This window comes from Onychomys torridus, chromosome 23, assembly GCF_903995425.1.
Source record: "Onychomys torridus chromosome 23, mOncTor1.1, whole genome shotgun sequence".
NCBI lineage: Eukaryota > Metazoa > Chordata > Mammalia > Rodentia > Cricetidae > Onychomys > Onychomys torridus.
In genome coordinates this window covers 6,455,172-6,482,442 of record NC_050465.1, presented here as the reverse complement: position 1 = coordinate 6,482,442, position 27,271 = coordinate 6,455,172, and the positions used below count along the sequence as shown (strand labels likewise).

General features: G+C 48.1%; 1 protein-coding gene across 1 annotated transcript in view; it reads left to right on the top strand.

Moving 5' to 3' along the window:
• Col6a3 (collagen type VI alpha 3 chain) overlaps nt 1–27,271 on the top strand; it is a 78,638-nt gene that overhangs the window by 16,056 nt on the left and 35,311 nt on the right. The window contains exons 2-9 of the mRNA XM_036173825.1: nt 197–312; nt 13,214–13,798; nt 15,980–16,579; nt 17,992–18,564; nt 20,197–20,799; nt 22,988–23,593; nt 25,035–25,649; nt 26,531–27,130. Coding sequence (XP_036029718.1) covers nt 225–312; nt 13,214–13,798; nt 15,980–16,579; nt 17,992–18,564; nt 20,197–20,799; nt 22,988–23,593; nt 25,035–25,649; nt 26,531–27,130 — 4,270 coding nt within the window. The 5' untranslated portion in view covers nt 197–224. The remainder of the gene's footprint in view (nt 1–196; nt 313–13,213; nt 13,799–15,979; nt 16,580–17,991; nt 18,565–20,196; nt 20,800–22,987; nt 23,594–25,034; nt 25,650–26,530; nt 27,131–27,271) is intronic.

Below are 27,271 nucleotides of genomic sequence, written 5' to 3'. Positions count from 1 at the left end.
ACGATGATGTGTCTGTTTGTGTCTCCCTGTCTGTCCACATGCCTGCTTTTTATCATTTGCTGCTGGTTTAAAGACTGAATCACACATGAAGCCTATTCAGAAGTCCAAAATGACACAGAAAGCAATGGGCTTTGGAAAAATTTGCAGTACGGGAGCTAAACACTGACCATTCTTTTCACCCTGTCCTCTCTTCTAGGTTCACACTTGGTGCTTAGACATCCAAAATGAGGAAACACCGGCATCCGCCCCTCGTGACCATCTTTAGCCTCCTCCTCTCAGGCATTGCCATGACTCATGCCCAACAGCAATCAGGTAAGGTTTACATTTGCTAACAAACAAACAAACAACAACAACAACAAAGTAGCGTTGGTTGCTTGATTCTAGAGCTTAGCCACCCAGAGCTGGACATGGGGCCTGGGAATGTTGACTCTTGAGAGTCAGAGTGGCGTATGTCACAGGGTATGGACAGACTTTGCAGGCCATTCAGACACTGTGTCCAGTGCACGGTGACTTTTTTTTTTTTTCTTTCCTAAAACTCAAGTTTCAAATCCTGAGTTACTTGGGAGCAGAATTATCTTCGCACTGGTTCTTAGCAGAGTCTCCACCCCCTGGTCACCATCTGGGGGACTTTCCCATATGCCTGGCACTGGTTTGCCAGAAGAAGACAATTATTGTGATAAAAAATTATTTTCTTAAAGCAAAAAGCAAAACAAAACCCAACCTCACCTGTCTCTAGACACAGAATTATGGGTTATACATGGAACTGTTGTATCTTTAAAAATGATGTTTCCATAAACAACTTTAAACAGTAAACACTAATGCCCCTGTTAAGAATTTACTTTCAGAATTTTAGGGCAGCAAGATAAGCTTCCAGTGTTGGAATGGGGAGCCCTTGATGGGGTCTCCCTGGTATTGCCCAGGGGTACTGGGCCTTCGACAGGGCTGTCTACAAGGCTTGGTTCCTTAGATGGAGGGGAAGGTAGCCTACCTCAGTGGTAGAGCATCAAGGTTTAGGGCCTCTCAGAGAAATGCAAGGAAAGTAGATTCTCAGAGGCAGCCTGACCACAGCTTCTGAAGGCTCCTTCCAGAGCCACCAATGGCTTGGTCCCAGGGTTCCTATAAATGTGGGGAAACTGAGCATCCTTGACCAAGCATGATAATACTCAGAATATAGGCAGGCTGCTCTGCTCTGGAAATATGTAGTAACTGGTTAGAAAGCTCCTCTTCTTTATGTTCAAAAATCCAAGAAAAACAAGACTTCTCCCTCTAAATAGCCATAATTTTCTCCACTTATAGAACTGCTTGTCACATTACATTTCTTGCAAATTTTGGGAAGCCCTGGGGTTTGGGGTAAGTTCTGATAAAGCACCAATGGGCTCCTTACATCCCTGTCAGGGCCACTTTCTGCCCCACAGCAAACAGTGAGTTCCAAAGGATGGTTGTTTGGCAGTGACATGCGATCCCTTTGGTCTGGTCAGGTGGACATGGGGAGGGGGTCAGATTGTCGTAAACAGTCATGCCTCAGCTCAAAGGCACCTGGAGGTGTTTCTGCTATTCTGGAATATTCTGCTGGCCCATGACTTGGGGCTACTCAGTATGGAACTCTCAGTGTGGGACTTGGACTGTTGCTGGGTGTAGCAGCGGCTGTGTCCTCTGCAGGTAAGTAAGTTTTCCTACCTGCCTTCATTGCAAGCCAGGTGTGACCTTCTTGGTAGTAGCAGAGGATCTACTTAACTTATTTAGGAAGAGGCATATTGATGGGAGGTCATCGTATCGGTAGAAAAACCTGATCCACTGTCTTTTTTTAAAGATGTCAGAAACGGTGCGGCTGCTGACATAGTGTTTCTAGTGGATTCCTCTTGGAGTGCTGGGAAGGACCGTTTCCTACTCGTTCAAGAGTTTCTGTCTGATGTTGTAGAGTCTTTAGCTGTGGGAGACAATGATTTCCATTTTGCTCTGGTCCGGCTCAACGGAAACCCACATACCGAGTTCCTGTTAAATACGTACCACACTAAGCAAGAAGTCCTTTCTCATATTTTGAACATGTCTTACATTGAGGGAAGCAATGAAACTGGAAAAGGATTAGAATACATAATTCACAGCCACCTCACCGAGGCCTCTGGAAGCCGGGCAGCTGACGGAGTCCCTCAGGTTATCATAGTGTTGACTGACGGACAATCAGAGGATGGCTTTGCTCTGCCCTCAGCGGAGCTTAAGTCTGCGGACGTTAGCGTGTTTGCAGTTGGAGTTGAGGATGCAGATGAAAGAGCCTTGAGAGAAATGGCAAGCGAACCTCTCAGTATGCATGTTTTCAACCTAGAGAACGTTACCTCACTTCACGCTATAGTAAGGAACTTAGTGTCCTGTATACACTCCTCTGTGAATTCAGAAAGGGCTGGGGACGCAGGAAGCCTTAAAGACATCACAGGTAATGTCTACACTGCCAGGCTGCTCCCTCCCCTGCTGCTCTGTGCCTATGAGCTTAGCAAATATTGGCTGAAAGCAACATAGTGCCTAAGAGACGCTGGGGGCCTTAGGGATGAGATGTTCTCAAGCTTAAAAGCAAAGGCTTGACTATCTTCTTCAGTCTCCTTCAGACACAGCCTCCACATGCACCCAAGAGGTTTCTGAGACAGCCGACATTTAAAACCCACATTCTGACAGGATCCCAGAGTTACTTTACCTTCCTTAAGTAGAAATCCTCCCTTGGATGAGCAGGTGCCCACCTAGGAGCAGAGAGCACCAGGATGCACTGGTCTGAGGGAGGAGAGGGGGTCAGTGTTGGTGTCTGGCAAACCATGGACCACTCTTCTCTCCCGTTCAGTGATACTAAGATGTGACACAATCAGAGGACAGGGAGTCTTAGCTGCGATGTAGTCCAAGGTTGTTTGGAAGAAACTGAGTCCTAGAGGGTGGCTGACAAGCTAGGGAAGGAGCCAGTGCAGAGCTGTGATATCCCTGCCCAGGGTCTCTGCACTGTTGTGTCTTTAGTGCCCTGTGACTATAACCAGGAGACTCTTCAGATTGTAATGTCCTACTCATGGTCACCATAGGAGTATGTGACAGCAGGTTTTGTCACATTGTATGCTGACATTACACAGATGGGCAGTCAGTGCCTGGAGAGTCCTTAAACCAATCAAGCCCATTGGTTCTCCCTCCATTGATAAGTGCCCAAAAGACTGAGAGGGAAGGGATATGACAAGAGCAGACCTTGTCCTGCTCAGCAGCAATCTTGCCTAGTGGCCATGATTAGCTTCTCCAGACACAGGCAAGGGGCAGGGCACCCTGTGCCAGAACACAAGCCCATGCAGCAAGTGGAGAGGAAAGGAGAGTGGGTGGGGGAGGAAGGAGCCATGCAGGGGGAGACACATGTCTCCTCCTTAAGAGAAAAGGTCTGCACCTCGAGGATCCTGGGGTCATTTCTAGAATACTGATGGTGGAGGAGGGAGCCTGGAGTTGGAGCTGTTTGGGACAACAAGAGCAGAGGCGCAATGAGGGTCCCACAGTGCTCAGGACATGATTGCTGACTTAGAGCAGTGCTCACTGAAAATCACACCTTGCCAGCCAAGGGACGGCTCCACCAGGGTGGCCTTCTAGCTTTCTTCAGACTCCTCAGGTACTTTCAGAACCAAAGGAACTCCCAGATTGGGAGTTTTGAAAGAGGAGATATGAGTATAAGGAGAGAAATTGCTGAGTAGAAGCTACCAGGGCCCTGCCACCTGCAACACCCTCCCATGGGGTCCTAGCAAGGTGGGGAAGCCAAGGAAATGTTAGAATGAATAGGGAGGATTCTGAGAATGAAAGCCTGAGGGGCAGAATGAGGGGCAGGACTTGAGTGTGTATCAGGGAGACAGTACAGGGTGTAGCCAGCGGGCTTTGGGGATTGGGGGACTGGAGGGGTTGCCAATGAGGCTGGAAGGGTGGCCTATGCATTCGTATGATCACTGAAGAGAGGGCCTCTGGGCACGAGGAGGCTGAAGAGCTGAGAGGTTGGTGATCATCAGGGTCATCTACACAGACGCTAAGCACGTGGATGGTGGCTGGTTCCTGACTAGGAAAGGAGTGATCATGCAGCCAGGACTCAGGTGATATGTAGAGCCCAGAGGAAGCGGGAGAGGAAACAAGGCTTGTGGGCAGCTTTTCTCCTCCACCAAGAGGATGGCCGAGGTGGAGGTGGAGGCTGGAGGTAAGGCAGCTGGAGAAGTCAGTCTCCTACTGATGAAGATGCTAAGGAATGGGACGAAGAGGCAGTAGTGAATTTGAGGTATGAATCGAGCACTCTGAGGGGCGGGTGGGGAACCAGACAGAACAGAAGGCAGACCCTTCCGGTATTGGAATCAGAACAATAAGCCACTAAATGAAAATAATACCGGGTAGGTTTTCATCACAGGGATTTAGAAAACGGCAGGCAAAGAGGGAGGTGGTAGGTGTCAGCAGAAAGAAATGTGCTGCTGGGTGCAGGCAAGGCTTGCGTACATATCAGGGCTGATATACCCTAAGGAGTTTCAGAAGGCTATTCATCCCATGGCTTCCCCATGGTCCTCCATGATCTCAGCCTTGGTCGGATTGGGGTCACCAAGGTCTACCAAATGATAGGGAGGGGACAGCTTGGCCCATTTATTCATGCTAGTGGGGTTTTCTGCTTCCAGTGAGGGGGCCTCTCCCCTGCAGTGTGCCATCCTGCCAGGTTATAGGACACTAAAGTGGGTTCTAGAGATCACCCTGGGTCACATTCCTATTTCAGTGGGAAGGATGAGGGGGAACCCAGGGTAGTTGTCTGTGTCCGCTGAGATTCTCTGACTCACCCCTTTTGGAATATGGGTGTAGTAATACACTCTTTAAAAATGTGATTAGCAGAGAATGGCACATTTACAAAGTTAACTTGGCAAACTAATAAGCAGGAATAGGTGATGTAGCCATTATGTACGGATAAAACCCAAAATGACCACTGCTAGAGCAGAGAGTCTACCAACTGCCTATTTCTGCTCAGCTAAAACCTTTGCTTTTATGCCAAGAGAACATCTCTGTCTTCTATGTCTAAGCCACTGGCAGCACCAGGGTAGAGTACGAGTCTGTCACCTTTTCTGATTAACCGCACACTGCAATTCCTTCATACCATGTCTCACTGCGTGTTCCATAGCAAGACTAAAATAAGATAAAACAAGTAGCCTGAATCCCAATCGTGAGCCCTGAGTAAAGTTTAGGAAAAGGCACATCAGTGGCCTGACTAAGGTTGCTGCAGGGACCGTTTCTCTGTAGACTGTTCTTGATTCTAAAGCAAGAGCCTACCCTTGGGAAGCATTAAGGATCGCCATTCTGAAAAGACCCTGCTCTTCTTGCTAGTCTCGGTTGTGTTTTAAGAAGTCCCCATGCCACCCTTTGAAAATGGATACAACTGAGACATGAGACCTTTGTTCTAAAACACAAGCTGGAGGTGATTCTGAGGAGTTCAGCATACATTTTCTTCAAAGTTTGTGTTTTGTACAGAGAATAGGAGCGTGATGTTTCCTGGGCACTCAGGCAAGCAGGGCTTAGGGCTCTTCCATGGACATCTCTAACACTTTCCACAGAAGGTGCCACAGAGAGTGTGACACATGAGACGCGAAGCAGAAAGCCAGACAGCTTCCAGTCTGGTGTCTCTTGGACTTGGTGTTGGCCGTTGGTGCGCCTTGCTGTACACAAGACCCCAGGGCTCCTGGGTCTCTGTGAGGCTTCGCCTCTTGCGGCTAACAAAGCATGCACTGTGTGTTCCATTATTGTGTGTGTAAGATGATCATGGTTTTTGACTCAGTGATGACAAATTATCCACCATTTTATGACCTACTGCCGATGGCATTCAGCTTGCTTTCCTATCCAGAGAGCTCTTTTGTGGAATTTATACCACTAGGAATTGCTACCCAAGAAATTGGGATAGGGAGGTAAGGAAGGCAGAATCATGCCCTGCTGTGACTGAAGAGCTTTTCAGTATCCATCTTGATTATAATTAACTCTCTTTTAAAATGTCTAGATAGTATGATTAAGAGCTGGGTCCTTCTGTGTCTCTTGAGGTCACTAGCTTAGACTGGGAAATGTGGAGGCGTTTTATGGTGTCCTCCATGCAAGGGTGAGAACCACTTTTATGGTCTGTGTAACTCACATTCTCTGGCTCTGCATCCTCCCGATATCCTCAGGAATCTTGTGTTTAGGTGAAGACTGGTGGACGACTTTGGAGTTCAAACCAAGGGTCCCATCTGTTGCTGCTTTTGTACGACAGCTACTATCATTGAAGATCTCAGTCACTGTAGCAAAGCAACTGTCCTCTTGTACCTTGTAGGGAGGGTAGTGGTAGCAACCTTCCAAATTCTATGTCTCCCTGGATAAAACCTCTTTCAGGATTAAACCCCTGAATGTGTAGTGAAGGACTTTTAAGTATGTGGGGAAGGGAGAGCACACCGAAGCCTGGCATCCCCCTGCTTCAGCTCTCATGAGAACACTGCCTGAGAGAAATACTCACTGGTTTTGTGAAATGAGCTTTGAGGGCCTTCCCCCAGTGAGAACATAAACAGATTTTCTGGCACAGCAACAACTAAATTTAAATATAAAACACGCACTGGCACTCAAAAATCCAAATGAACGGTCTTTTCTTATATTACAGTGTAATAATTATGCTCTAGAGCCCCAGAATATAAATATTCACACTCGTGCAGAGGCCCTTCATGGCCTCAGGATACCCTTAGGCATTAAAGCATTTTCTGGGAAACAGTTTGATTTACGTGCTTGTGTTAAACCCTTGGACTTCCTGCCCTGGATTGTAGACACACTAATTGCTCCCCTTTACCTAAGTCTCTGTGCAATCCCCATTTTCCTGTCACTGGGAAAGAGAGGTCTTTGGCAGCCATTTTTATATCCTTCAGTGATGACACACTGATTTTGGCTTAGCCAACCTGGGTCCTGCAAGGTAATCCGCTAGGGTGTCATAAAATGAGGTTGGATAATTACGTCATGACTGGTTTCACGTCACTCTGCTTAACATTGTTCTTCATTGTTTGACTGAATATAGAGGCAATGCACAACAAACATTCCGACCCTAGCCTCATGTTCGGATTCCACACAGCCATGCTCTCGAGAGATGAACATAGGACCCATAGCATACCAAGGGATGTTTTTTAAAACTGTGTCTGAGTTTTGGGGCCCAGACATGTGTGGAGTCATCCATTTTGATTTTCAAGAAACAAATGAACAATAGTTATTCAAGGAATTAAATAAACTTTATGGAACTATCGGTCACTGGACCACAAATCTGGGCTTTTGTTTCCCAAGCTGAGCATTTGCATTGAAATTTATTTTGATGAGAAATGAGCATAAATTCAAAATAACCTTTGGACTTGTGACAACCTGATCATCTCTCCTGCAGTATGGTATTTTATAATCAGATGCAATTATATTTCCCTCCAAATTTAGAAGAAAAAAGCCAGAATATTGATTTCTCCCTTGGAGTATGAAGTTTAACCGTGAAGCTATCACGGATGAAAATCTGTTATGAATGCCCCTCTTTCAAGCATGGTTGTAAGTAGTTGCCTCTTATCCACTCAGAATGCAGAACTAAAAGAGACTCCACACTCCTTCACCAACATTGTGTTTTGTTTGTCTGTGTTTCGTGTTTCTTAATGGTTTCCAAGGAAACACATCAGAAAGCCGAGATGATGCATGTGGTCACTTGTTCTAATGCTTTCACTTTTTTTTTTTTTTGCATTTCTTTCTTTTAAAGCACAAGACTCAGCCGACATTGTTTTCCTTATTGATGGCTCAGACAACACCGGAAGTGCCCATTTTGCTGTCATTCGAGACTTCCTTGTAAATGTCCTTGAGAGACTCTCAGTTGGAAACCAGCAGATCCGAGTGGGGGTGGTCCAGTATAGCGATGAGCCCAGAACCATGTTCTCCTTGGATGCTTACCCCTCCAAGGCTATGGTTCTGGAAGCCGTGAAAAGGCTCAGCTTTGCTGGGGGGGAGTTGGCCAATATAGGCCTGGCCCTTGACTTTGTGGTAGAGAATCACTTCACCCGGACAGGTGGCAGCCGTGTGGAGGAAGGGGTCCCCCAGGTGCTGGTCCTCATAAGTGCCGGGCCTTCTAGTGATGAGGTTCGGGATGGGGTGGTAGCTCTGAAGCAGGCTAGTGTGTTCTCATTTGGCCTTGGAGCCCAGGGCGCCTCCAGGGCAGAGCTTCAGCACATAGCTACAGATGACAGCTTGGTGTTTACTGTCCCGGAATTCCGTAGCTTTGGGGACCTCCAGGAGCAATTACTGCCGTACCTTGTTGGTGTGGCCCAAAGGCACATTGTCTTGCAACCACCAACTATTGTCACACAAGGTATGTATGCCTTTTTTTTTGCCGTCTTTACAGGAATGGGGGTGTGTTGTGTGATGATTGTCATAAAAGGAAGGTGGGCACTGGAGTGATTCACCTTGGGAGAACCCGTAAGTACTCACAGCCAGTCAGTCATTCTGGGATGTGCGGAATTCTGTGTGGGCTGTGTATGGTCATTGCAGTGTTCGGATAAATCTAAAGAGAGATGGATGAATGGAACACTCTCTTAGAACATGGGTTGTAAGCAAAATGTGCTCTCTAGGCTAATGTAACACACCTGCTGCTTTGAGCCATCAGGCGTCAGTGTGTTACCTATTATTCAATCATTTTTACAAGGGCTTGAGGGAGTCACCACAGTTTGGAGAAAGCTACTCCAGGGTAAAGGTATTGTCAATGTTTCAGAAGTACACTCATAAATAGTGTCTTCCCAAAAGCAGCAAAGGGGAGTGGTGTCTGCTCCTGTCTCAGTGTGGTGGACACAAGAGGGACATTTCTGAAGGTAAGGCTCAGCTGAGCACATACTGCATGGAGTATTCATAGATGATTCCGGACTTGTGCTTCCAAGTTTGGGAAGAACTGTGTTGAGTGGCAGGTTTATCGTCTATGCTCAAATGGAAGGCCTTCAGCAGCACAGCCAACTGGAGTCATTTAAAGAATCCAAGCCAATCAGTGTCATAGGAGAGATACACACTTAAACACAGGACATGTGGGGACACCAGAAAAGCTGGTGGTCTGAGAGTCCATCACTTTCAGATGGTGTTGGTTTCATGACCCCAGACAGGCCAGTTGGAAACCATCCAGGAAGTGGTGACACACTCCCAAAGGCTTCATTATCCACAAGCACTCAGGCCACTTCCTGGTGTTACCTTCTCATAGGGATGCTCCCAGGCCAGTCCTTGAACACAAGACCCTGTTTCTTCAACATTGTTCTTCAACAGAGTGTGGGCTCAGTGAAAATGAGCATGTGAACAAGGCTCAAGGGAGACTCTGGCTAGCATCTACAGTCTGTGATTCTAATTTTTCTGTGTGGAAACACTTGTCTGTCTAGCTATGTTTGCAAGAAAGAGCCTGGATGGACCTGTGAAGTGACTGTTGTCATGTTTACCCAGTGTATCCCTGGGATTCCTGGCTGGTTTTCTTTAGCAACAGGGTAACAGTGTTTTAAAATTAAATGTCCTAGTGAAGATGCCATTATATGAAATTAACAGCAGGACCCTTTAAAGTCTCAATGAAAAGCTTCCTCCTTGGTTCATGTATGGAGTTGACCTCTGCTTCCTTAGACTTTGCCAATTGGCCATTCTAACCAGAGTAAACAAAGGTGGAAGAAGACGGATCATACTCCCTCAGATGGAGCTCTGGGCCATGGCATTGTCACCTGACTTTGGCACCAGATCGAGCCATATGCAAGGACCTCTTCCCTGGGAAGGCTCTTAGTATCCCTGGGATCAGAGGCCAATCCCACTGCAGCTTGCTGTGCCCACTTTTGCTTTCCTGCTCCTTCTGTTTCTATGGGGTCAGGGTGCAGGGGAGAGGAGGGGGGAGGTCAGGAGCCTGAGCTGGATGCTCTGAGAGGAAACACTGAAGAAAGGGGGCTTCAGGTCTGGGACCTGCCGCCCTGCTGCGGTCTGAGCTGCAGCTGCGCATCAGACTGTGAAGGGGAAAGTTCCAGTCCACTGAGCTTCTCCAAGTCTGCACGCACGGGAAGCAAACCATTGCTCTGTTTTAGAAACAGAGTAAGTACCATGACTGCCTCGGGGAGATCTGGCTCTGGTCTCAGGTCTTTTGTGATCCTGGCCCGATCTCACAATGTCTCTGGACTATTCCTTAAATTCTCACCATAGAAGTTGTACCAGGTGGAGATATTCTTGCTTCAAGAGAGGCTTTTTTTGGCTTCTGCATTAAAATGGGTGGTGTGCTGCCCTTATATTGGATTTTCTGTAGTTAAATGGCATTTTAGCTCCTTCCTCACAGACGTCACTGTGAGCCTCAGTGATGAACTCATAAATATGCAGTAGATATTCCTGACTATTTGATATGTGCCAGTAATTATGCCAAGCACTGGGGATACAGGGTGGAGAAAGAGAGAGATACAGTCATTGGGTCTATAACATGTGAGCTGGTGACCACACAGCATTACATTTCTCCAGTGTGACAAGTTACAAGGCCACCAAATGAGGCTGTGTTAGAGAGGATGGGGTCAGGGAATGTAGTGGACCCGTCTGCAAAGTTGTAGACAGAAATGGGCAGAGCACAGGAAGAGCAGAGAGAAAAGTACTCTAGGCAAAGGGAGCAGCAGGCAGGTTGTCCTTGCAACAAGAAGTGTGGCCTCCCTGGACCGACAGACAGGGACAACAGCCTGGCTTGGAGTGCTGGGGATGAGGAGGCCAGAGTCCGTGTGACAGGCTGCAGCAGCAACTAGCTTAGGGGAGGGAGAGTCAGCAGTTATTACAGATGGAAATGGAGATCAGACCCTCCTACCACAGTGAATGGAAACCCAGCAGAGGGCAGATCACGAGGTGGTCCTTTTGCAGAACGGGGAGACCAGTTTCCTGGTGGCACTCCATTGTGGCATGCTGGTGCTGTCACCCATGTGTGCTGTGAGGTCCCCACTGTAGAACATGGATTTCCTGATTGTGCTATCTCCCCAGGAACACTCGTTTGCTTGGGTGACACAAGGGGAGAAGGGAAGAACACCATGGAGACTTTGCCAGGAGGGGGATGGGACACTCGGAAGTGAGGGCTAGTGAACGAGAGAGCCCATGAGGATAGCACAGGGTGAGGGTTGTGAGGCTGAGAGGGGTTGACCGAGGGAGGGGAAGGTCAGATTTTACTTTGTGGATGAAGAAGTGAGAGTGTCATTTGTCTGAAAGAGAAGAAAGAGGCAGATGGCAGGTCACCGGAGATCTCCGGGTGTGCATGTAGTGTCTGTTGAAAGTCATAAGGTGTGACCTAGAGCAGGGGTGGGGTGGATGGGAGGACCCAGTTGTTGTGAGCACTGGGGCTTCAGATGACTGGGTTTCCAAGTCCTTCAGAAGACTGAGAGGAGAGATAAGAGGATAGACTGACGCGCTAAGGACCGGGGACAGGAATCAATGGATGGGACGGAGCGGGTCTTGAGAGGATTTGTTTGGAGATCTTAATGAGGATGTCCTTTCCCAACTCCCAAGTTTTGGCGGCAGAGAAGGGGTCCGGGGTTGTCCTGTTGTGAGACACAGGAGTGAGTGCTGAAGAGGATCATTCCTGGCTAAGATTAGCAGGACCTTCAAGGTCACTCCCTAAGAGACTGTGTCTCGTTAGAGCTCTGGGGGAGAGAAAGCCTGGCCCTGTCAGGACGCCTTAGTGCATCCTCGAGATGGATCCCTAACAGGAAGCCTGAGAATCATGCAGTTTAAGAACTGGGTGTGAGATGGCCCATAATGCAGCCCCTCCTCCATCTCACAGAAGCACGAGTCCAGAAGAGGACACCAGCCTGCAAAGGTTGATCAGCTGACAACAGAAGCATGTGGCAAACATAGGAACCTGATCCTTCTTTGAGTGGCTTAGGACTTTTTTCAGTGCTTATTAGATTTGCCTAAGCACCATTCCAGGGGTCTCTCTGTTAGCAACTTCCAGAACTTCAAACGCAAACCAAGTGACCTCGTCCGTAATCAAAGAGGACTTGTGTCATGGAAGCTGCGAGCCCCAAGGAGCACTGTAGAATCCACAAAGCTAAGTCCATGCTCTACAGTTTCTGTGTCCCCCAGGTGTGGACATCTGTCCTTCCCATGGACTACTGGTAAAATGTATGGTGAGATGCTAAAACTTGGGAGGTGGCAAGTGTGACTATTATCAGGTCACAACCTGTGCTTGGGAAGGGGCATGACACATCTCAGGTGCCCATTCCTTATGGCAGCGCTGGTAACGCTGACACCATGTTCCCAGCCTCTGCTCCCTGGGACTAGAAATGAGCTGTGTTTTAGAAAACATCATGAGAGGTGTCTCAGTTCTTAGGAAGCTCTCCCTTGCCTTTATTTCCAACTTTCCTTCTTCTGCTAAGTATTAAAAAAAAAAAAATTGGCTTGTCATACCTGATGTCTGGTACAAGGGATACCAGGGGCCTTTTTGTAAACATGCCTACCCCAGCTCAGCTCAGCTAGTATCTTTACAGTCTTGGAGCAGCCTGAGACATCAGGAATGGGCATTGAGTCTGGCAGAGACCTTGTCCCCATCCCTTGGGTAGGTTGGACACATTCTGAGACAGTGCTGAGTGAAGTCATTGCCGGGGAGTGCTGGCCAAGGAGCTCTTTTTTTTTTTTTTTGGTGGGTTTATCTAAGTCATTCAGGTCATGGTATGTCACTAACCACCATTCCCACCCTGGGCCATGAAGTGAAAACCTATGGCTGCCTTGGTGGGGTGGACACTGGTTTCTTCTCCCAAGATTTATGAAAAGGTAAACATTTGTTTTTGCCTGCCAAAGGAAGCCACCTAAGATATAACCAAAGAAAAAGGGAGGGGTGCCCATTCTTTTCCAGATTTTGCATTTGGCGGTATGTGGATTTGAAATCAGGTTAGGGATACCAAGAGCTTTCTGAGCAGACCTGGGCTTTACTCATCCAAACTTTCAAACTGTGCTTGTAGCGGTAAAGAGCCAACTACCCCTTTAGTGGCGGTGTGTGAAGCTAAAAGTAACTGTCTTTTTCTGAAGCTATTTCTTAAACACATTGCAAGAAGGCAGGGTTGGAAGGGAGGCCGTCACTGTATGTGACGGTTCCCCCTGAGACATTGGTCAGGGAGAGAGCTACCCGCGCACAGTGGGCTTTAGAGTGTCACTGTTGAACCTGATCACCGAGACCATTCTGTTCACCTTTTATTGTTGCTGTCTACAGTCATGGAAGTCAACAAGAGGGACATAGTCTTCCTGGTGGATGGTTCCTCCAGCCTGGGGCAGTCCAACTTCAATGCCATCCGAGACTTCATTACCAAAGTCATCCAGAGGCTGGAAATCGGACAAGACCTGGTTCAGGTGTCAGTGGCTCAGTATGCAGATACTGTCAAGCCCGAGTTCTATTTAAATTCCTACTCCACCAGAAGGGATGCCATAACTGCTGTACGGAAGATGAAGCCCCTGGAAGGCTCAGTCCTGTACACGGGCTCAGCTCTGGACTTTGTTCGAAACAACCTATTCACTAGCTCAGCCGGCCATAGGGCAGCTGAGGGGGTTCCTAAGCTCCTGGTGCTGATCACGGGTGGTAAGTCCCACGATGAGGTCAGCCAGCCAGCCCAGGAGCTGAAGCGGGGCAGCATCATGGCCTTTGCCATCGGCAGCAGGGCCGCTGATGAGGACGAGCTGAAAGAGATCGCTTTTGACTCCTCCCTGGTCTTCGCTCCCACTGAGTTCCGCCCTGCTCCTTTGCTAAGCATGCTACCCAATCTGCTGGCGCCCCTCAGGACCCTCACTGGAACCACAGAAGGTATGGTAGCTGTGGTCTATACATACAAGAGGGGGCTGGCAGGCAGAACATTTGAGAAATGTCCAGTGACATACTGATGTTTAATCAACAGGCCACTATTTTGTGGCAAAAAACAACCACAGCAAACTGTTTATTTAAGATTTAATTTTTCTGCAGGATTGAAACTGTAGAGTTGAAAATGTCACTCTGTAAATGCATGTAATTTAAACTGTAGCATCACAAGGCCACCTGCCTGTGCTTCTGGCCACAGAAGTCACTCTAAGTTCTATGACTGACATCCCTTCTGTTTTTATTAGTGACCCTTTCTAGAAACCTCCCCTGAGTCAAGGACCTTCCTTTTCTTAGCTGACAGTATCTCTACTCACAGAAGATGCAGTACCCTCAGCTTTTAACCCCTCTTTTCTCTCTGTATAAGGGAATCCCTTCAATAGGAAAGCGTACTGACAGATGGGTGTGAAGACCAAAACACATGGTCCTTCCGCTCCCTCATTTAATATGATTGACAGTGCAGAGCTATTTCTAAACACACTAGAAAGCTCTCAGCCTGTGAACTGGGCACAAACCTCCATCCGTAATGAAGAGAAGATGAATATCCTGGAATCCAGCTTGCCCTCCTCACAGACCTCACACTGAAGGATGACTACACCGTGCATGAACCTACTGCATGGGTGCTTGCTTGCTCCTCAGACTGTCTGGTCTTCAGAGTTCTCAAATATTCTCTCTCTCTCTCTCTCTCTCTCTCTCTCTCCCTCTCTCCTGAATCCACTCTTTTATAGCCCAGAGTTAAATTTGATGAATGAACAGAGGATCCAGTTAGTCTGAATTACAATGAGGATTGAGGGGAGGTAGTAAGTTCTAAATGTGTCCTTCAGTATACACAGGGGATGGTCAATTCCCTTGTCCCATGGATACAGAAATCCATAGATGCTCAAGTTCCTTGGTTAAGATAGTGAAATGCTCAAGTATAATTTGTGTACACCCTCCTATATACATAGTAACAATCGGATTGTTAGCATTATAGCCAGTCAGAAGTGCTGTCAAGGGGCAGAATCATATTCTGTACATTTTTTAAAAATACTTTTGAGCCTTGGTTGAATCCCCAGATTTGAGCCCACAGGATAAACTTTTCTTCATGTAAGTAATTTCAGCCTAACACGGGATATAATGTCTTTGCATTTTTACTATCACCTGACTTCTCTGGTATCTGTGACAAGGTTCATGACCAAAACAAGGCATTGGAGGAAGGGTTAATTGTGGCTCACAGTTTGAGGGTGCTGCCCTCTATGGAGAGGGGGCATAGCAGCAGAAGCTTGAGGCAGCTGGTCATATTCATAGTCAAGAAGCACAGAGAGATGGATCCTGCTGCTCAGCTGACCTTTCTCCCTTGTACTCTGCCCAGGACCCACAGAATGAGGCCATCTCCATTTAGGGTACATCGTCCCACCTCAACGACCCTAGAAAAACTCCCTTACAGACATGCGCAGAAGTTTGTCTCCTGGGCAGTGTTTAGCATCTGCCAAGTTGACATTGTTTTAACACCTAGGATCCTGCCACATTCTCGGAGGATCTGCCCTATTGCCCAGTACTAAAATGACCCTTAATTAGATGAGAGAACAGTAGAGAGAGGCAAGGGATGAGGACTCCAATCAGGGGACCACATACTTTGATTGGCAGGTAGTCTTAAGGAAGGTGTGTTTCTAGGGCCATGTGGGCTGAGGTTCCTTGAGCTTTGGGTGGAAAGAGTCCTCTTTGTGCGGTCTGGTGAGTCCCAGAGGGCTCATCCAGCATGGGCGACCATCCTGTGTCTAGGGCTCATCCAGCATGAGCAACCGTCCTGTGACTAGGGGTCTGGAGATGAGGTACCCTTGTGGAATTCAGTTCCAGGGAGGGCATGCTGTTTCAGGAATCTGGTGATTTTGTTGGTTGTACACATTCTAACCCTAGTGCTTTGTCTGTCTGTGAGCAATCTCGGTTTTGTACACTTGGCTATCACGGCGTGCCTCACAAGCTCCAGCCACCACAGGAGGAAAATATGCAGCTGCTTGCCATATTTTACCAGATGGCACGCTCTGCCACGCTGACTTCCTTTGTGTTCTGAGTGTGCCATGTGTGCTCTTGCAGGCACACATGGGAAGCCCTCTCAGGGGTGTGTCTCACTGTGTTCTCTGTGCTTCACTGCAGTTCACGTAAACAAACGGGATATCATCTTCCTTTTGGATGGATCCGACAACGTTGGAAAAAACAATTTTCCTTATGTGCGTGACTTTGTAACCAACCTAGTTAACAGCCTCGATGTTGGAAGTGACAATATCCGTGTTGGCTTAGTGCAATTTAGTGACACTCCAGTCACAGAGTTCTCTCTAGACACTTACCAGACCAAGTCAGAGATGCTTGCTCACCTGAGGCGCTTGCAGCTCAAGGGGGGCGCGGGCCTGAACACAGGCTCTGCCTTGAGCTATGTCCATGCCAATCACTTCACGGAGGCAGGTGGCAGCAGGACCCGGGAACATGTGCCTCAGTTGCTGCTCTTGCTCATGGCGGGGCCTTCTGAGGATGCCTATTTGCAAGCTGCCAATGCCCTGGTGCGCGAGGGCGTGCTGACCTTCTGTGTGGGGGCCAGCCGGGCGGATAAGGCTGAGCTAGAGCATATTGCTTTTAATCCAAGCCTGGTGTATCTCATGGATGATTTCAGCTCCCTGCCAGCTTTGCCTCAACAGCTGATTCAGCCCCTAACCACATATGTTAGTGGAGGTGTGCAGGAAGTTCCATCCACCCAGCCAGGTAAATCTCCCTCCAGTGTCCTCTCTCTCCCTTCCGATGCTTTCCTGGAAGCAGTGGCCAATGAAAGCCTGTGACATGAGGAAGGATGGTGGGTTCATTTTGGTTGGACTGGTTGAAGACACTGCTCTAACAAACTTAGACTCTAAGTGTTGAACATTCAGCCATGCCCTATTCATGTTGTCTCAGATGTGTTCAGAAGCTGAGCAAGGTGAACACTCTAGACCAGTGGTCCTCCACTTTCTAATGCCATGACCCTTTAACACAGGTCCTCATGTGGTGGTGACCCTGCTGATCACAAAATTATTTCATTGCTACTTCATAACTGTAATTTTGCTACTGTTGGGAATCATAATGTAAATATTTGATATACACGATGGTCTTGGGTGACCCATCAAATGGGTCACAACCCACAGATTGAGAACCACTCACTGATCCAGAGTGAAAATTCATGAGAAAGGTGGGAAAGGGGGAAGAAAAGAGGGAGGGAAGAGGAGAAAGAAGGGAAGGAGACACAGAGAGAGGAAGAGAGAGATTGACTCTACTAGATGATTATGCCTTGGCATCCTTTAAAATTCAAATCCTTCCTTTATGTGACATTCTACATTCAGACTCTGCCATGTGTCAAAAGTTATCTGTGCATCTTCTTGCAACAGCGAGTCCATGCTACTCTTACTGTGGCAGATCATTATGACCCCCAGAGATGGATACACAAGACCCACCAGTTTTCCACCTCCACCCAGATGGGTAGCAAGCCTGAGCCAACGGCTGCCTCACTGAAGTAGCTCTCAGAACAGTTTGAGATGACACTTACATGGCGTGGTACGGTCCTCTTTTGGCTGCCACTCATGTTTTCTGTGGTTTCTGTTTTGGTAGATTGGAAATTTAGCAGAGATTTGAACCCTGCCCCCAAATCATCAACAGTATTTTGGGTCTTAACTCTTTACCTTAAAGTTACTGCAAACACGATTGAGTGTGAGCAGATCCCTGTCAACCCAGATGTCCATGGGAAGTTAGTCTGTAACCAGTCTCTGTCATAGGAAATGGAGGACAGTTTTCAGCAGAAGTATAGAAAGAAACAGAGTTTGGGTGGTTTTATTTGTAACGACATGAAAACACTGGCTGTTCTCCGTGGTCTAACTGCGAGAACAGGACAGGCAGGCTTTCCAGCAGCTTGCTTTGTCAAGAATGTCTGGGTGGTGGGCCTATAGAATGACCAGCTCCAGGCTGTTTCTTTGCACATTTGTGTTGCCCTGGAACAGCGGAGGCCACGGCAGGGTCTTCATTCTCCTCTCTAGCTAATATGGTGATGTCAGATGAATCTGGTGAACTCCCACATCATGTGGTGGTGCTCAGCAGGATCCACTTGGTGTCAGGGTCTCTCGGCTGACTCTGTCCATCTGCTTTCCTTGTAGAGGGCAAGCGGGACATTCTTTTCCTCTTTGATGGCTCCGCCAATGTCGTGGGCCAGTTCCCTGCTATCCGAGACTTTCTCTACAAGATCATTGAGGAACTTGATGTGAAGCCAGACGGGACCCGAGTAGCAATAGCTCAGTTCAGTGATGACGTCAGGCTGGAATCACGCTTCAGTGAGCACCAGAGTAAGGCTGAAATCCTGAATCTTGTGAAAAGGATGAAGATAAAGACAGGCAAAGCCCTCAACCTGGGCTATGCCCTGGACTATGCACAGAGTGATATCTTTGTGAGGTCGGCTGGCAGCCGCATTGAGGATAACGTGCAGCAGTTCCTGGTACTGCTGGTTGCTGGTAGGTCGACAGATGCCGTGGCTGGGCCAGCAAGCTCCCTGAAGCAGAGAGGCGTGATACCTTTCATCTTTCAAGCCAAGAACGCTAATCCGGATGAGCTGGAGCAAATTGTGCCATCCCCCGCCTTCATCCTGACTGCAGAATCACTTCCTAAGATTGGGGACCTCCAGCCACAGATTGTGAGCCTTCTGAAAGCTGCACAGAGTGTAGAGCCTGTATCAGGTATGGCGCATCAATGTGGGCTCTTCCTGCAGCCCAGTCTCTAGCTTAGACCTGTAGCAGAGGCTGTTGGCTCTAGGTTCTCAGATGAAGCCCCACCAGGCACACAGAGAACATGGAAATTGCAGGCCGTTTCCAGGGGAACAAAAGGAGTATTCTGTCTTTCATTTTCTGACGTGTGTCTTGGAAGGATATCGGTGAATATCTTTTAAAGACACTAGACTATTTCATATAAGATGCATTAAAGAGGTTTAGATAACAATACTTTGTCTTTAAAAAATTCCCGTCTAATAATAAAGCCATATACCATGGCTGTGTTGTATCGAAAATAGCCTTCCTCTTGACATCAAGCATCAAGTGATATGCATTAAGTGAATATCACTGATGTAAGTCCTTCAATTACATTCATTAAAAACTAAAGATATTAGAGAAGGCAGACAAATTCAATTCCATCATGAAGGCTGCATTTAAATTTCTGACTGAATTCACACCCCCTAAAGTTGGTATTTAACCACTCTTCCTTGCGTGATAAAATGAATATATATAGAATATATACATATATATGTATATATTTCTCCCATGATATCACGGGAGAAATGGGTTATCTCCCAGGCCCTCCAGCTAGAAGGCAGCCTACCCTGCTGATAGAATGAATACACACACACACACACACACACACACACACACACACACACACACACACACTACAAATATATATTATGATCACATTTATACACGTACTGACTATATATTCCTTTTGATTGAAAACTGAGTCTCTAGAGGCTCTTTTCTGATAAAGAGAGTCTCTCAATGTTAGTTTGGGGCGATCTGTGACCCTGACATAGAGGTCACATTCATTTCTTCCACTGATTCTCTTGTGCCTTGAACCTTTGAAGTCTTAAGATCTGCAAAATGCCTGGCTCTGCATGTTCCCAGTGATTTCCTTGAGTTTACCTTTCAAAGTTAGCAGTTCCTGATTGATTGAGGTATGCAACCCTAGCTGGCCTGGACCTTGCTATGCAGATCAGGTTAGCCTCAAATTCACAGAGATCCTTCTGCCTCTGTCTCTTAAGTCCTGGCATAAAGGTCACTGCACCTGGTCTTGCAATTCTATCTACATTTAAGAAAGTTCAAACAAAGGGCACTCTCTACCGGCACATTCACCTTCCATCGCTGCCCCAATGCTTTAGCACACACACCATGGCTTGCAACAGAAGGAATTCCTTCCTGACAACTTGTTTAGGTCAGGCATCAGAATCCATCCTCTCTGAGCTAAAGTCAAGGTGTTGGTAGGGCAGGCTGCCTTCTAGCTGGAGGGCCTGGGAGAGGACCCATTTCTTACCCTTTTCCAGAGTCCAGAAGTCATTCAAATTCTCTGGCTCATGGCCTCTTCTCCATCCTCAAGATGTGCACCCTAGTCACATCCCACTTCCTGTAATGATGTTGTGCCTGTTTGGGGGAATACACACCCTTCATCCCTAGCTTGTCACTTAATCACCTCTGCAAAGTCTTCTTCATAGACGGAAGGATTTGGGGTTGGACCTTCCTGGGGGCGGTTATGCCACCCAACACGGTGGTAGAGAGCTGTTGTGTCCAGTCTTCTGCGAGTTACCAGGTGTTTCTCTCCAATTTCAGGTGAAAAGGACGTGGTGTTTCTGATCGATGGCTCCGAGGGGGTCCGGAGTGGCTTCCCCCTGCTAAAGGAGTTTGTGCAGAGAGTAGTGGAGAGCCTGGACGTGGGTCCTGACCGGGTGCGTGTAGCCCTGGTACAGTACAGTGACCGGACCAGACCTGAATTCTACCTGAATTCCCACATGGACCAGCAGGGTGTCATCAATGCCGTCCGCAGGTTGACACTGCTGGGTGGCCCAATCCCCAACACAGGGGCGGCGCTGGACTTTGTGTTGAGGAATATCCTGACCAGTTCCACAGGGAGCAGGATAGCAGAAGGTGTCCCCCAGCTCCTCATCGTGCTCACAGCCGAGCGGTCAGGGGATGACGTGAGAGGCCCCTCAGTGGTCCTGAAGCAGGGCGGGGCTGTGCCCATTGGCATTGGCATCGGGAATGCTGACATCGCTGAGATGCAGACCATCTCCTTCATCCCGGACTTCGCTGTGGCCATTCCCAGCTTCCGGGAGCTTGGAACGGTCCAGCAGGTCGTCTCTGAGAGGGTGATCCAGCTTAATCGTGAGGAGCTGAGCAATTTAAAACCAGTGTTTTTGCCTTCACCGAGCGCAGGTGAGGGGTTAGCGTGGAATTAGTTAAGTTTCTTTTCCCCATAATCACCTTGGCTACTTGTTTGGACTGTGTGCAAAGTGTTTTCAGTCTTGTCTCCCCTGCCACATAGAGTGTAGAGCTGTATGAGAAACTAGGAACTATTATTATTATTATTATTATTATTATTATTATTTGTTTTAATTTTACACATCAGCCATGGGTTCCCCTGTCCTCCCCACTCCCACTCCCACCCCCACTTTCCCACCAGCCCCTCCCCTCCATTCCCATCTCCTCCAGGGCCAAGACTCCCCTGGGAATTCATTTAAACCTGGTGGATTCAGTACAGGCAGGTCCTGTCACCTCCTTCCAGACTGAGCAAAGTGTCCCTGTGTAAGCCCAAGGTTCCAAACAGCCAGCTCATGCACTAAGGACAGGTCCGGGTCCCACTGCCTGGATGCCTCCCAAACAGTTCAAGCTATTGAGGCATCAAATAGTGAAGCTAAGATTCTTATTTGTGGCCAAATCAAAGCACCGAAGAGGGCATGCATGTGACATAAACCCAGGCTCTGCAGAGGAGCCTGAGGGCGACCCTTGCTGAGTGTCCAGCCTAAGTGGCATCTTTGCAAGCAGTAGCCTTCTGCCATCAGGAGGAGCCTGACCACAGATGCCCTGCTCTGTCCAGAGGGGTAGACTCTCCCCTCTGTTTGTATCTATAGCACCAATGTGTGACATTTGCTTGGGACTGAGAGGTGTCCCAACTGTGAAGAGGCCATGCCATTCTGTGTGCAATAACCCTGAACAAGGTCTGAGCTGTGGCCTCTAAGAGGGAAAGAGGCCAAGAGACACCCATCCTCAGCACATGTTGGCTCAGGGCCTGTGCTTCCTGGGCACTGGGGCAGGGTGGTCACGGGGCAGAAGAGGGCAGAAGTGGTCTTGTGTTTTCATGATGTGGAGAGAGGATATGAGGGAATCAGGGAAGGAAGATTAGGAAATGGCATGTGAGAGAAAGCTGGAGGCAGGATTTGCCTCCTGTGTGCCCTTGGTGTTCAGGTGAGAACCATGTGCTCTATGCACTTACATGGAATGTTTGAAGATATACATTTGGGGAATCTCTCTTTTCTCTCTCTCTCTCTCTCTCTCTCTCTCTCTCTCTCTCTCTCTCTCTCTCTCTCTCTCTCTGACATAGCAGTGGGATGCAGCCATTTCCAAACTCTGTTGCAGCACAGGAGTATCTGTCAGGGTGTCCCTCGAGGCCCTAGGGTGCTTGTGTGCCTGTGCCTGTGCGTGTGTGTGTGTGTGTGCGCGCGCGTGCGTGCAGAGTCTCTCTCTCTTGAAACCAGACCTATGCTTCCACAGGGCTTGGTTCCTGTTTTATTCACTCCCCCCACCACCCATGTCTTCTCATCTTGCTTCCTCCACTTCTCTCTCCCCACACCTCACTCTCTGCTTCAGACCTTGAGTCCCATTTCCTAGAGAAATTACAAGTAAGTTGAAGAGAATGTTCGGAAGCTCTGCTTGGTCCCTCCCAGTGATAGTTCCACACTTCACATTTCAGAGTGATCTTTTTTTCTGGGATGGCCCATCTCTGCCTTCTACCCTTCTCTTTGTCCCTGCTCAGTTTATCCCCTTCACATCTCACTCACCCTGCCCCATCATCCCTGTGGCGTTCTCCCCTGTATGGGATGATTCCTCTTATGGTAAATGTGTGTGGCTCAGGTCAGCTCTCTCAGTGCCCCCACTGTCCTCTAGCAGCTCCTCCACCTTTGGAAGGCTCACATGTGCACTGCGCAGGGTCTCTCCCGCCCTCTCAGAACCACATCAAGCCATTGCTCATTCTCACCTCACATTCCTCAGAGTGTACTCTCGCCCGAGTCCCCCACCTGGCAGAACTGGTGGCTGCCTCCCAGCACCCTCGTATGGGGCCTGTGGGCAGTTCTTGCCACAGTGGATGCCTCTGGTGTAGGTATAGCTCTTTGGTTTCTGCTTCTCTCGGGCTCACCCTTCCAAGTCTCTTGCTGGTTTCTATTTCATCTGACATTTAGATGTGAAACCACATGGGGCTGGCTCTTTGGTCTTCTTACTATAGTGCCTGGTACTAGGATCTCTTGCCCACTGGGCACAGATTTGATGACCGACCTGGAGATGGCTCAAGAGTGCTTGAAGTCTGACATCTTTTCAGCTGAAGGCCACAGTGCTGTCTCCTTTACAGGTGCTAGCAGCAAGAAGGACGTGGTCTTTCTCATCGATGGATCCCAAAATGCCAGCCCAGAGTTCCAGCACATCCGCACCCTGATTGAGAGGCTGGTTGAGTACCTGGACATAGGCTTTGACACCACCCGGGTAGCAGTCATCCAGTTCAGTGAGGACCCCAAGATGGAGTTCCCTCTGAATGCTCACTTCAGCAAGGACGAAGTACAGAATGCTGTGCGCCGGCTGAGGCCCAAGGGCGGGAGGCAGGTCTACATCGGCAATGCCCTGGAGTACGTGCTCAAGAACATCTTCCAGAGGCCGCTGGGGAGCCGGATAGAAGAGGGTGTCCCGCAGTTCCTGGTCCTCATTTCATCGTCGAAGTCCGATGATGAGGTGGACGACTCAGCAGTGGAGCTTAAGCAGTTTGGCGTGGCTCCTCTTGCCATAGCCAGGCACACAAACCAGGAGGAGCTGGTGAAGATCTCCCTGAGCCCCGAGTACGTGTTCTCAGTGGGCACCTTCAGGGAGCTGCCCAGACTGGAGCAGAAGCTGCTGACCCCCATCACCTCTCTAACCTCCCAGCAGATCCAGCAGATCCTGACCAGTACTCGCTATCCCCCTGCAGGTAAGGCCCGTGGAGGCAGAGCTGCTCTCCTAACATATTTTTTTTTTTAAATAAAATTTTCATACTAGTCTATATTGTAGGTATCCCCATATCTCTTTACCCCCTTTTCTCACTTCCCCCTCTTTGTTTCCCTTTGGTCCTGGGAGGTGTTGTGCTCAGCAGAGGACCCCAAGACTGTGACCCAGGCTAGATCCCCAGTTTACTCTTTCTCAGTGAATGGCCTCACTTCATAATCAACTCAACATTTCACTTTGTAGTATTGCACTGGAAAAGCCTGGAACTGAGGCAAAAACCAGGCTTAAATTCACTGAGAGGCAACCTATTAGTTTAGTTAAAGGGTACCTGAGAGAGATCTGGAATTCCAACAGGAGAATGTGGCTCATCTTTCCCAAGATATTTTGATTAATTTTATACAAGTTGAAATAATTTTAATTCAAAGTGCTTGGGACCAGAGTTGCTTCAGATTTGGGATTTATCTCTCTTTTGTAATATTTGCATATTCATCATGACCTAACATGGGCATTGGACCCATGCCTGGATAGGAAATTACTTCTGTTTCTTGTAAATCTAATGTATGAAGTAAAACTTTGCAGTATAGAGTTTTCCACTAGTTAAAAACCACGTCCTGGAGTAAAGAGAAAATAATAGTAAAAAGAAAAAAAATTGAATGCTATACGTTCATTAAAATGCAATTTAACAAGATTTAAGGAATATAAGAAAGCCAATGTCTGAGGACAGTTTACATGACTATTGGCTTGTGGCATTGCATTGTGGGAACCCTTCCCCCATGGATGGAGACAGGGCAGCAGCAAATGCAGAGGAGCCACGTGGGACTCATCTTAGTGGACAAGTGGTAAAAATTGACCTCAGGTGTCTCTCTCCTTTCAGATGACAAAGATGTGGGCCTTGGTGATCACAGTCTTTTTGGTGGTTCCTGCTCATGATTCTGTTGCTAGGGTAACATGGGATTAGTTTCTCAACAATTCCCGTAGGTTTTAAATTAGTAGTAACCCAAGCCACAAGGCCAAAATCAAAATAAAGTTGACTTAGAGAAGTTTTGGATGACTTAAAACATTTGAAGAAGTAGTTATGACCTGCATTTAGAATGCCATTTTTTGTTTAAAAAAAAAGTGTGTGTGTGTGTGTGTGTGTGTGTGTGTGTGTGTGTGTGTGTGTGTGTAGGTCAGAAGACAAGTTTTGAGAGCAGTTGCTCTCCTGTGGGATCTTGAACTCAGATCATCAGGCATGCTGGCAAGCACCATTAACCTGGAAAACACAACTTTCAGGGCTTAAGTCTCAAAAGCCCAACACGTGTTAGATTATAACTTCAGTGTTGGGTCACACTGGGTGTGACAAACACAAGCTCCAGAAGCTGAGGTAGTGAGAAAGTCAGAGCGGGAACGCACAGGAACTGAAATCCACTTTTTTCTTCTATCTGCAGTGGTTGAAAGTGATGCCGCCGACATTGTCTTCCTGATTGACAGCTCCGATGCTGTCAAGCCTGATGGCATTGCTCATATCCGAGACTTTGTGAGCAGGATTGTTCGCAGACTCAACATTGGCCCCAGTAAAGTGAGGATTGGGGTCGTGCAGTTCAGCAATGATGTCTTCCCTGAGTTCTACCTGAAGACCCACAGGTCACAGGCTCTTGTGCTTGATGCCATACGGCGTCTGAGGTTCAAAGGAGGGTCTCCCCTGAACACTGGCAAAGCCCTGGAGTTTGTGGCAAGAAACCTCTTCGTGAAGTCTGCTGGGAGCCGGATAGAAGATGGGGTGCCTCAACACCTGGTGTTATTCCTGGGTGGGAAGTCCCAGGATGATGTGGCTAGGCATGCCCAAATTATAAGCTCATCAGGGATCATGAGTATAGGGATAGGCGACCGAAACATCGATAGAGTCGACTTGCAAACCATCACTAATGACCCCAGACTGGTCTTCACGGTTCGGGAATTCAGAGAGCTGCCCAATGTAGAAGAGAGGGTCATGCTTTCATTTGGACCATCTGGGGCTACTCCTCGGCCTCCTGGTGTGGACATAGATTCTCCCTCAAGGCCAGGTAGGAGCTGTTTGATGTTTGATGGCAGAATATGGTGTCAACTGTTTTAAATGAAATGATAACTAGCTTTGTTTGCAATAATATCGTCAGGGTTGTGTCTACAGATATTAGAAATTAAATATTGGGGAAATAGTTCATTTGAAATTGAAGAGGGAAACATGTCCCCCAAAGCATATGGTCATCAGTCCTCCATCTTTCCTGAAGTTAACCATAGGGCTGCTGAAAGGCTTGATGTAGTTGTCTTGGAGGATCACATTCATTGGTTGGTGTCAGCCAAGGCCCACTGCACACAGATTTGAAGTCAGGTCATCCCTCATGGTGGGTTACCTATTGTGATCTAGGCACACTTCCTTCTTTGGACCAGTACTGATCACCATGAGTGTCCTACTTATGGCAGCCTCTCCATGTTCTAAGTTCTCCCCCTTGAGATTCCAATCCAAGCCCTCCAGACCCTTTGCCTTGCTCCTCTTCTGGGCGATGGTCTTTCAGACACTCAGTGCACTGGGTGTTTTCCAGAGGGATCCACGGTCCCTGTTTATTTTTTAACTGTCTCCTTCTGAGCTGGGTGGGCACATCCAGTGTTCCTCACACTGTCTCCAACCTCCCATTTTGGCACTTCTGGAAGCAGAAGTCTAAGTGGTCAGGTAATCGCGTCTGGTTTGCTGAGTTCTTATGCCTCCTTTCCCTTTTATTTAGGTGACTTGCCATTTATCTTCCAGTTTTTAGTGTACTGTCTGCAGGATGGGTCTATTGGGGCATGGGATAGAGTGCAAGCTCTCCTTACAAGTGAAGCAGTAGAAGTCTTTGATTTGTATTGTGTGTGTTCATATTCTGAGTTTGGAGGCCCAAACTCCCCTCTTCTTCCTTGTACTCACTTGTAGAGAAGAAAAAGGCTGACATCGTGTTCCTGTTGGATGGGTCCATCAATTTCAGGAGAGACAGTTTCCAGGAAGTACTCCGTTTTGTATCTGAAATTGTGGACACTGTCTATGAAGATGGCGATTCCATCAGAGTGGGGCTGGTCCAGTACAACTCAGACCCCACGGATGAATTCTTCCTGAGGGACTATTCCACCAAAAGGCAGATTATTGATGCCATCAAGAAAGTGGTCTACAAGGGAGGGAGGCATGCCAACACCAAGGTGGGCCTGGAGCACCTGCGGCTGAATCACTTTGTGCCTGACGCCGGCAGCCGCCTGAATGAGCGAGTCCCTCAGATAGCCTTCGTGATCACAGGAGGGAAGTCAGTGGAGGATGCTCAGGAAGTGAGCCTGGCCCTCACCCAGAAAGGTGTCAAGGTGTTTACCGTGGGCGTAAGAAACATTGACTCTGAGGAGGTGGGAAGGATAGCCTCCAACAGCGCCACCGCCTTCCGCGTGAGCAGCGTACAGGAGCTGTCGGAACTCAGTGAGACAGTCCTGGAGACTCTGCACGACGCGATGCATGAGATCCTCTGTCCTGGCGTGACGGATGTTTCCAAAGGTAATTGTCACGTGCAAAGCTTCACCGTTCCTGCCGACACCGAGCATCCCTAGTGCTGTCCTGTGGGTTCCTCAGGTTCATGGTTGCTTTGGACATGTATTTATGACCCTGTGCTCACCTACCCACTGTTCTAGAAGGTTT